General features: G+C 34.9%; 1 protein-coding gene across 1 annotated transcript; it reads right to left on the reverse strand.

Annotated features, from left to right (window-relative positions):
• Positions 1–1,104: 1,104 nt before the first annotated feature.
• On the reverse strand, positions 1,105–6,391 carry LOC130665827 (ankyrin repeat and KH domain-containing protein mask-like). Its single transcript, XM_057466435.1, has 3 exons — positions 6,237–6,391; positions 6,002–6,149; positions 1,105–5,849 (listed from the first exon to the last, which is right to left on the reverse strand). Exons 2-3 carry the CDS (start codon positions 6,135–6,137, stop codon positions 1,285–1,287), a joined length of 4,701 nt encoding a protein of 1,566 aa, XP_057322418.1. The 5' UTR covers positions 6,138–6,149; positions 6,237–6,391; the 3' UTR covers positions 1,105–1,284.
• Between the last annotated feature and the right edge of the window lie 5,814 nt (positions 6,392–12,205).

The raw sequence follows: 12,205 nt of genomic DNA on the forward strand, positions 1-12,205 counted from the left end.
GCTGATGTATTGATGATCCAGATCCTGGTAATTCAGATCCAAAATATCAAGATTTTCCTTTAACAGATTCCGGATGTTACAGATAATCCCTAATGATCAAGTTGGCAGCAAGTTGGCGACAATCTACTGCCACTACCTGCCTCCAAGTTGGCTGCAAAAACTGGTATTTCCATAAGTTGCCTTCAATTTTCTCAGAAAGTTGGTAACAACTTGTAGTCAAAGTTGTCTACAATTTGAGGATAAAAATATACTTAACAATTTTTTTAAGTTAAATTAACGATAAATTGACATAAAATTTGCCTGAAAATTAACGACAACTTTTTTCTAGTCAACTTTTGAAGTGAATTTGCATTCTAATTCGGGCAGTAAATTTACGTCAAATTCAATAGCAAGTTGCATACGAACTGTCGTAAAAAATGGAAAAGTCATTCGAAAAAAATGAAAAAAATAAAAAAGATAAATTTATTTACACTTCGTAAAACTTTGTTTGAATTGTAAGAAGAAATGAGTGTCAATGTAACTGGCAAGTGGGAGTTTTTGAAATTTTTGAATAGATAAATAAAACGTAAGTAGAATTTTAAAAATGTGACTCAATTGATGATACTGAAGTTAACCGACGTCTAATAATTTTTGGAGTTTTTTAGAAATGATAAATTATAAAAAAAAAAATTGCACTTATAGTTTTTTAAATTCTTTACAAGTGCATATTTTCAAATTTTTTGTTTTGTAATTAATTTGCTGAAAACAAAGTCAAAAAATTTTTAATTGTCTGCTCACTTCAGGATCATACTCAATTGTGCCATAAAAAACATTTAAATTGTAAGTATATATATTTAAAAATTACAATGTTTGTAATCTATATTATTAAGAGAATAAAGAAAATTTTGGTCCAGCCATATCTACATGATAGCATCAATTAAAAAAGTTTTAACTTGAATTTGTGCTTTTTCATGGTTCGAACTCTTTTTCATTGCCAAGTTTCGAGATAAATTTATCTAAATTATTTGAATTACATTTAAATTACGCGGGAAAAAAAGACGATTTAAAACATTTTAAATATTCAATTCGGTGTCAGTAAAAAAAAATGTGTTTTTGTTGTATAATCACAAATATATTTAACCTTGTACATAATAATATAAATTTTTCATATGCGCTTGCTACTTATACATTAGACTAATAAAAAAAAAAATTTGACTGTATTTAGATTCTTTTAAAGAATTCCAAAAGAAATAAACAAAAGATTTGATTTGAGAGTGTAAATTTTAATAAACACTTACATTCAAATCATATTTTATAAATTTTAATTTTAATGGCAGCGGATATTATTTTCAAGCACTCTTGACACTTTTTTAATAGTTCTATGTCACTAACAGTATCAATATACTTTGCAATCTCTTGATCACTTGGAAATTGCGTTACATGACCAACCATCCATTCAACAACGTTAGTATGTCCTTTACAAAACGCTGCCATTAAACAAGACACTTCACGATTGTCTTGTGAATCAATGTCAGCATGGGCATTGTGTAAAAGTTTAACAACATTAAGATGACCGCCGTTCGCAGCGAGCCACAACGCACTCTGACCTTTTATATTTTTAACTTCAACTAAGGTACCATGTGTTAATAAAAATTTAACAAAACTGCAGTGACCCTTGTCGGCGGCAATAGTAAGGGCAGTATCACCCGACGAGGGTACAGGAGCTGCATTAACATCCGCGCCTTTAGCTAATAAAACACGAGCAACTTCAACGTAACCACCATTGGCGGCTTCCATTAATGGTGTTAATCCTGTTTTCGATCGATGCTCAACATTTGCTTTACGATCAAGTAACAGACTTACAACTTCATGTCTACCTTGGAAGCAAGCAAGAGTTAAAGCAGAATTACGATTTGATTCAATCTGCGCAACAATATCACTACCCATATCCAAAAGTAATTCAACTGCCTGAGTATGACCGTTCTCAGCAGCAAGCATCAGTGATATTCCAAGTTTTGAAACTGTTTGTGAATTTATTTCAGCACCATTCTGCAGCAAAAGTTTCATTATATCAACATAACCACCAGATGCAGCTAAACTCAGTGGTGTATAGTCAGATACATTGCGATGTTCTTTGTTGGCGTTACGAGACAGTAATAGTTCTACAACCTCAAATCTTCCACCACTGCAAGCAACTGACAATGGTGTATCTTTAGTGAGTTCAGACTGCGCTTCAATGTCTGCTTTGTGATGTAAAAGTATTTCAACAACTTTTTTATGTCCAGCAGCTGCTGCTAATATTAATGGTGTAAAACCTTTTTTATTATGATGTTCAATGTCCGCACCACGACTGAGTAGAAATTCAACGAGTTCCTCGTGACCACCATCACATGCAATCGTTAATGCCGTGTCATGATTATAATCTGTTTTTGAATTAACATCCACACAAGCAAATTGCTGATTCTGATTTCCCGGTGGATAAGTACTTGGAGCTGGATCTGTAGTGACCTGCGCACCTGCAGGGGCAAGGGTAGCAACATTATGCTGAGCATTCATCATAATGCTATGAGGATAGTCAAGTAATAGTTTAACAACACTGGTGTGTCCACCCCAGGCTGCCTCAATCAGCATAGTTGAGATGTCCTTGAGTTTAGGGAATGAATCGGCAGACTGAGCAAGCAATAACGGCGTATGATCGTTGCAGGTCGTATCACAATTAACACTGGCCATTTTAAATATTAAGAATTGCACGGTGCACAGATACCCAGCTCGACAGGCTTCCATTAGAAGTTTTCTTCCACCACTAGATGCTTGCTCTAAATCAACCCCAGATTGAAGTAGAAGATCTGCGACATCTGTGTGACCTTCCTTACACGCAAAGGTAAGTGCTGTGCAACCGCATTCAGTCTGAGCATGAACATCTGCACCAGACTCAAGGAGATAACGTACAAGATCCAGTCGACCTTTACTTGCAGCTTTCATCAATGGTGTATAACCATCGTTATTAACTTCCTCGATGTTTGCTCCACGTTCGATTAAAAGCATCGCTAAATCAACATGACCAGCACACACAGCCAGTATTAACGGCGATTCAAAAGCATCAGTCGACATACCAACTTGGGCACCTGAGTCCAACAACAGTCGGGCTACTTCTACATAACCGGCAATCGATGCTATCATCAGCGTGGTATGCATTTTATCGGTCTTGTGCTCTAGATCAGCACCTGCTTCCAACAAAAATCTTACCATATCAAGGTGGCCTCTGTAACACGCGAGTGTTAATGCCGATTCTTTTAATTCATCCGAATGAGTATTAATGCTGGCACCGTATTCTACTAAGATTTTAGCTACTGGCACACGGCCAGCAATTGCTGCTACCATCAATGGTGTAAGTCCATTTTTATTATGATCTTCTACATTCGCACCAGCTTTAAGTAATGCCTTAACTACGTCCTCGTAGCCACCAGCACATCCGTACATCAATGGTGTATACCCATTTTCATTATGATGATCTACATTCGCACCAGCTTCGAGTAATGCCTTAACTATGTCTTCGAGGCCAATAGCACATGCTTTCATCAATGGTGTATCCCCTTTTTCATTACGACCATCTACATTCGCACCAGCTTCAAGTAATGCCTTAACTACGTCCTTGTGGCCACCAACACATCCGTACATCAATGGTGTATCCCCATTTTCATTATGATGATCTACATTCGCACCAGCTTCAAGTAATGCCTTAACTATGTCTTCGAGGCCATTAGCACATGCTTTCATCAATGGTGTATACCCATTTTCATCATGATGATCTACATTCGCACCAGCTTCAAGTAATGCCTTAACTACGTCCTTGTGGCCACCAACACATCCGTACATCAATGGTGTATCCCCATTTTCATTATGATGATCTACATTCGCACCAGCTTCAAGTAATGCCTTAACTATGACTTCGAGGCCATAAGCACATGCTTTCATCAATGGTGTATCCCCTTTTTCATTACGACCATCTACATTCGCACCAGCTTTAAGTAATGCCTTAACTACGTCCTTGTGGCCACCAACACATCCGTACATCAATGGTGTATACCCACTTTCATTATGATGATCTACATTCGCACCAGCTTCGAGTAATGCCTTAACTACGTCTTCGAGGCCAATAGCACATGCTTTCATCAATGGTGTATCCCCTTTTTCATTACGACCATCTACATTCGCACCAGCTTCAAGTAATGCCTTAACTACGTCCTTGTGGCCACCAACACATCCGTACATCAATGGTGTATCCCCATTTTCATTATGATGATCTACATTCGCACCAGCTTCAAGTAATGCCTTAACTATGACTTCGAGGCCATAAGCACATGCTTTCATCAATGGTGTATCCCCTTTTTCATTACGACTATCTACATTCGCACCAGCTTTAAGTAATGCCTTAACTACGTCCTTGTGGCCACCAACACATCCGTACATCAATGGTGTATACCCACTTTCATTATGATGATCTACATTCGCACCAGCTTCAAGTAATGCCTTAACTACGTCCTCGTAGCCACCAGCACATCCGTACATCAATGGTGTATACCCATTTTCATCATGATGATCTACATTCGCACCAGCTTCAAGTAATGCCTTAACTACGTCCTTGTGGCCACCAACACATCCGTACATCAATGGTGTATCCCCATTTTCATTATGATGATCTACATTCGCACCAGCTTCAAGTAATGCCTTAACTATGTCTTCGAGGCCATTAGCACATGCTTTCATCAATGGTGTATCCCCTTTTTCATTACGACCATCTACATTCGCACCAGCTTTAAGTAATGCCTTAACTACGTCCTCGTAGCCACCAGCACATCCGTACATCAATGGTGTATACCCACTTTCATTATGATGATCTACATTCGCACCAGCTTCGAGTAATGCCTTAACTATGTCTTCGAGGCCCTTAGCACATGCGCCCATCAATGGTGTATCCCCTTTTTCATTACGACCATCTACATTCGCACCAGCTTCAAGTAATGCCTTAACTACGTCCTTGTGGCCACCAACACATCCGTACATCAATGGTGTATACCCACTTTCATTATGATGATCTACATTCGCACCAGCTTCGAGTAATGCCTTAACTATGTCTTCGAGGCCCTTAGCACATGCGCCCATCAATGGTGTACCCCCTTTTTCATTACGACCATCTACATTCGCACCAGCTTTAAGTAATGCCTTAACTACGTCCTCGTAGCCACCAGCACATCCGTACATCAATGGTGTATCCCCATTTTCATTATGATGATCTACATTCGCACCAGCTTCAAGTAATGCCTTAACTATGACTTCGAGGCCATAAGCACATGCTTTCATCAATGGTGTATCCCCTTTTTCATTACGACCATCTACATTCGCACCAGCTTTAAGTAATGCCTTAACTACGTCCTTGTGGCCACCAACACATCCGTACATCAATGGTGTATACCCACTTTCATTATGATGATCTACATTCGCACCAGCTTCAAGTAATGCCTTAACTACGTCCTCGTAGCCACCAGCACATCCGTACATCAATGGTGTATACCCATTTTCATCATGATGATCTACATTCGCACCAGCTTCAAGTAATGCCTTAACTACGTCCTTGTGGCCACCAACACATCCGTACATCAATGGTGTATCCCCATTTTCATTATGATGATCTACATTCGCACCAGCTTCAAGTAATGCCTTAACTATGTCTTCGAGGCCATTAGCACATGCTTTCATCAATGGTGTATACCCATTTTCATCATGATGATCTACATTCGCACCAGCTTCAAGTAATGCCTTAACTACGTCCTTGTGGCCACCAGAACATCCGTATATCAATGGTGTAACACCTATTAATCATTTAGAAAAAATGTTTTTATTTACGGCTTTTTTTTAAAAGATTTATGTATATGAATATTCGGTAATATGAACAAACTAGCAAACAAACACAAATAACCAAGTCAGGCCACATGATAAATACTATTTAACGTGTCATACGTACCGGAAGTAGATTGTGCATTGACGTCTGCCCCATTAGCGATGAGCAAACGAACAATATCAACACGACCAGCACTTGCAGCTTTCATCAGCCAAGTGCAGTCTTCTTTGAAACCTCTGTCCTCAACGTTGGCGTTCATTGCTAACAATACCTGTGTTGAAAAATAATAATAATATTAGCAACTTTAACAATTGAAATATATTTTTACTATAAATAATTAAATAAATCTCCAACAAACCTGCGCTAGTTCATAATATCCAGCAGAACAAGCAAGAGAAACCAGACTTTCGCCTTCTTCAGTAGTTTCGTGAACACTGCGTCCTTCTATAAAAAAGTTATGATGGCTTTTGTAAGATGTCGCCACAATTGTAACAGTCCGTCATTTTATGAACGGTCCGCTGACGGTTTTGTAACCATGACGTGACGGTCAGCTTCACATCACTACGCATCATCAACTTCCCCTCAATTCCTTCAAAAAAACAAAATAGAGTGGGGGACTCATTTAAGGGGAAGGTAACTTTTATAAGTGTAACTTTATTGCGCGTCTACTGTATTTTTAAAATTAAAATTTATTACAAAACATTAAAGATTTTATTATTTTTAATGAAATATTTTTTTTTTATTTATTGTAATTTTCTTCTTTGACATAAAAGTTAAAATACTTGAAATTACGACGGAAAGGGGGAGGATAAATAGGGCAAGAGGTAAAATAGGCATGTAAATTAATAACATAAGGCAAAATGGGCCTTAAAAATTAAAAAAATAAAAAAATTATTCAAATACTTGAATAAAAATTAAATCAGAATTTAATTAAATTATTTTTTTTCAATTGAAATAAATTTTAGGAGAAAAATTTTCTTGACTTCAATTAAGATCTTTATTAAAATTTTATTTACAAGTTCATGTAATAAATCAATTATATGATACTAAAGTTAGACGTCGTCTGACAATTTTTTGATTTATTTTAGAAAAGATATATTATAAAAAAAAAAAAAATATTTCAAAAAATTACTCCTATACCGTTTTTAATTTACTACATGTGCATATTTTTAGTTTTTTTAACTTCCCGCTAAGAAAATTGTAAATTTTCAAAAATTCGGGAAGTTATTGGTTTCGGTCCGATTTACGAAAATCGAATTTCCATCAGATGTCGACGTTTTGAGGTCCGAGGGAGCTATTCTGACTAATTTCACGATGATGTCCGAGTGTATGTATGTATGTATGTACGTACGTACGTACGTATGTAAATACCTGTATCTTTTGAACGGATGAACCGATTTTGAACTTTAAGGTGTCATTCGACGCGGATTGTCAATATCTTGAATCCGAGAGAAAATTGAGCTTGATCGGTAGGGCTCGTTCAGAGATATTCCAAAAATAAAGTTTTTTGAAAAATGTTTTTTTTTGATAACTTTTAATGTGCTCGATAGATTGATTCCAAAATGAACTGGGCTCTAGAGCTTTATAAGCCGCGTCGAATGCCACCTCAACCATCAAAATCGGTTAATTCGTTCGCGAGATATCGTGGTAGAAACAAATGCTAAAAAATGGTTTTTTACAAAACAATGGCATACAAAAGTATTTGCGAGCTCGAAGAGCTTGAAAATTTATTCACAATAGTGTTTTCGAGCTCAACGAGCTCTAAAACAGCGGGAAGTTTTAGGGCTGGCCCGCAGGGTCAACTTATAGACCGATTTTTTTTCTTGTCATTGATTTGTGGAAAAAAAATCCTAAAATTGTTAGTTGTCTTCTAACTTGAGGATTTTATATAATACTGAAGTTAGCCGACGTCTGATAGTTTTGAATTTTTTCAAAGCGATAAATTAAAAAAAAAATAGCATTTAAAAAAAACACACACATGATTTTTTTAATTTTCTACGTGCGCGTATTTTAATTTTATTTTTTTTTTCTTAACTGATTTATTGAGGAAAACAAAAAATTTTCAATCGTCTGCTAACTTCAGGATCATGATCTTATTATTCATTAATATTTTAAAAAAATCAAAAGTAAAATTATTTTATCTTTAATAGATTAAATATTACCAGCTACAATAATCATTATAAAATTATTAAAATAATTAACATATTTAATTCACGTTGACATGAATTAAATTATAAACTTAAACACCAAAAAAAACATTAAAAATTAAAACTAAAGTCTCTAACTCTTGTGATGAAATGAATCCTATTTAAGTTCTCCAATATATGCTTTTTTTTTAAATGATTCCTAAGGCCAGATTATCGAGATACTGAATAAGAACATTCAGTATACAATAATAACGTTTTCCTTTCCTATGTATTTTTTTATGAAGCCTGAGACTATAATTGTCCGAAAATCTTTTAGTACAAAATGGACATCCAAGTGTTTGGTTGTCAAATGGATTCGCTTGATGTGTGGTTTTGTGTGATTTCAAACTGTGTGAGTGACTAAATTTTTTTTTACAAATATCCCACTCGTACGGTTTCTCGTCCGTATGAACACGGACATGACTTTTTAATTTGTCGGATCGTGTGCTGTCAAATGGGCAATATGGGCATTTGTAAGGCCGGTAACTAGAGTGGAGACGCAAGTGAAGACTCAAATTGGATTTAGTCTTAAAAGCACGATTACAATGTGGACATTAGAAAGGGCGGATATCAGAATGAGAGACCAAATGCATTTTTAGAGCACTCATTGTTTCACATGTGAATGTACAGTGTGTACATGGGTGTTTGTAAACTTTTTTTTCCTCCAGGGAGATTTTTTGTTTCAAATTTAACTTCTTATTCAGGGTGGCCGCAAAGAAATGATTTCAAAATTTCCTGATATTTCCTGTCTTTCCAGTAAAGTTTTCTACATTTTTCCCTGATTTAGAAATTTTATTCGTATCATTTAGATATTCAAATTTTTTATTAAATTTTCATTTTTAATAATTAAATTTGATAATTAAATCATAAGAAAAACCATTAAAAATAGCAATAAAATAAATTGATATTGCCTACTTTTGATTATTCGATGTTAAAAATGTATAAGTTAAAATATTTAATAAGAAATTTTATGATTTAAATAAATTCGAAATACACTGGTTACAAAAATTAAGGAATATGAAAAAAGTTTCAAATTTTTTAGTAATTTTCAACAGTTTGTTACTCGAAGGAAAATAGTCGTACAATAAAAACAAAAAGTCAAACTGTAGCCTCAAGTGTCTAGTTTTCTGATCTGGGTCTTAAAATTTTTTTGTTATGCACGGTTCTGGAGCAATAAAAAATCAATCATAATTATGGAAAAAAATTTATTGAAGCTCGAAGACCGTTTTTAAGACGAGCAAAAATTTGGTAAATTTCTTTTTCGATAGTTTTCTTAGGATTACTCCGGAACCGCACGTAATAAAAAAATTTTGAGACCAGATTAGAAAACTAGACACTTGAAGCTACAATTTGCTTTTTTTGTTTTATTCGTATGGACATTTTCGTTCAAGTTACAACCTGTTGAAAATCACTTTAAAATTTGAAATTTTTTTAATATCCCTTAATTTTTATAACTAGTGTATAATTGAAAATTTTTTAAATTTTGAACTGATACAATTTAATTCTCGGATATTTTTCGAAATTTCCTGACATTACCATGATATTTCCCGGTTGCATTAAATTAAGTAAAACTTGTTCTAATTGCATATCTCGAGCGCGAAATCTTCGAGTGCAGTCTACCGTCAAAACGCCGAAATCCACTAATGTTAAATTCGTTCTATATATTTTTAACCTCCCGCTAAGAAAATCGACGATTTTCGAAAAATTCGGGAAGTTATTGTTTTCACCCCGATTTTCGAAAATCGGGGTAATAATTATTATTAACTTTAATGATAATAATTTTATTTATTGAAATTTCAAATTCAAGAAATGGCTGACAGCGTCAACAAAATGGCGGCCAAAAATCGGCGCCAAAAAATTGCAAGTAATAAAGTAATTACTTTATTAATTATTCTTATTATTTGCGCGGTAAATTTAAATAACTAAAAAATAAATTATTAATAATTGAAGAAAAATTATAAATCGTACGACAAATTAAAATGGCGGCAGAATATAATGAAAAAATATTAAAAATATTTTAAAAAAAAATACTTGAGTGTTTGAACAAACCTCGGCGGGGAAATAATATGCAGAAGGGTATCCTAATACACTTGGAGATTTGAATTAAATTCAAATCCAAGTGTATTGCAGCTAAAAAACGTCACTTAACTGCTCTTTCCCACCAGACGATGCTAGATGAATTTGGGCAGGAACTTGGAAGTCATCAGCATCAGCATCAGCCATCAGCAACAATTTACACTACCACTGAACACTTAACACTTTACACTAGCACTGATCACTTAACGACACCACAGATACTTAACACAATTTACCCTGATAGCCAGAGTTTCTGATCAGAAAGTTGGAGTACCTGAGTTGCGACCAACTTGACGACAAGTTGTCGACAACTTTCAGCTTGTGTAACTGTTGCCGACAACTTGGCTACAAGTTGCTCATCAGCTTGGCGACAATCTACTGCCGCAACCTGTCACCAAGTTTCTGAGCAACTTGTAGCCAAGTTGTCGGCAACAGTTACACGAGCTGAAAGTTACCGACAAGTTGTTCGGAAAGTTGCCGTCAACTTATGGAAATGCTGACTTTTGCGGCCAACTTGGCGACAGATTGCGGCAGTAGATTGTCGACAAGTTGCGGGCAACTTGGCTATCAGGGTTAATTTACAAAAAGATAAATTTTACAATAACTGCACAATTTTACACGACGCCACAATACTGTGTTCCAATTCGAACGTAAAGAATGATCTGGACTACTACTGCCGTTCTCGATGATACTGACTGCCGCTATTAGACCGCTAGTTGATACAAAACAATCGATTTTGCGATTCATTCGACCTCCCCCACTTTAGCAAAAATTTGAACGCTGAATACAGCAACGCGCAGTAGCGCCAAAGGCGCGAAATTTTAAAATTAAAACTTAATCATTTTTTTTTAAATTATTTGTGTCAATAATTATATTAATTTGAATAAATAATATGCTCGAAATTTTGTTTTTTTCATTAATAATAATTCGTTCATTTTTCTTATTACTTTCGCGGTAAATTTAAATATTTGGAAAATAAATTATTAGAAATTGGAGAAAAATTAAAAATTGTACGTCGAAATAAAATGACAGTAGAATATGATAGAAAAATATTTTAAATTCTGCCACAATCCTAGTTTTCGGCGATCAATCGTCCGGATTTAAGGAATCGTTAAAATGATCAACTGAAGTATTAACTTGGAACTTCACGATGCAAAATATATAAAAGAAGTAATGATCAATTAATGTAACGGGACTGTTAGGTCCACCTCCGCCGACCGGAAGCCATTTCCTCACCCTCTTGGGCATACACGCGCTGCGAAATCCCCATCTTCTACCCAGACGACACTCTTAGTCGTAAAGACGACCAAGGGTGGACATTAGCTGGAGGTATAATTAAAAATCCTCATTGCGCGTGGTATGTATCCACACCCACCACAGACACCACGAGTCCTGCCTTATTCGGGCCCCCCACTTCTTCTATCTCAGGAAATAAAGAGACTCTGGCCGCAAATATTTTTTTGGTGATCTAAATTTCTGATTGTTTTGTCAACATTTAGGTGTCTTATCAATCTATTAGAAAACAACTTCAAAACTGCTAACTTATAGATGTCACGCAGCCAAGTGTGCTACTTGGGTAGCAAAATATAAAAAAAATGATAAATTTTATTTTTAAAATTTTTATATTTTCGCGCGAGTACTACATGGAGTTAAAGCTGAGACTGGAAGATTGTGAATAATTCGCTGAATTTGGAATTTTTTGTTTAAAATTTTTATCTTATTTTCATTATATATCTACAAATATATCCTTAAAATATTAAAACCTTTCGTGTCGTAGTTTTTTTTTTTCTAATTCCCAAAAATCATCGTTTTTTCAGTCGGCTCCGTAAGAAATTATAATTTTACTCTAAAATTGTACCTCATTATGTCCTGATTAATTAAAAAAAAAGGCGCTCATAATAATAATTAACGAAAAAATGATTTACTTTAAAGTAAAATTTTTTAACTACAATAAAAAAAAAATTTGTCTACGTATAAAATTTATAATTATTTATTCAATAATATTTTTTTTTTTAGTGAAATTGAAAAATTAAAATTAATGATGATTTTTTGTATGATAGGTACT

The sequence above is a fragment of the Microplitis mediator genome, chromosome 3 (assembly GCF_029852145.1).
Source record: "Microplitis mediator isolate UGA2020A chromosome 3, iyMicMedi2.1, whole genome shotgun sequence".
NCBI lineage: Eukaryota > Metazoa > Arthropoda > Insecta > Hymenoptera > Braconidae > Microplitis > Microplitis mediator.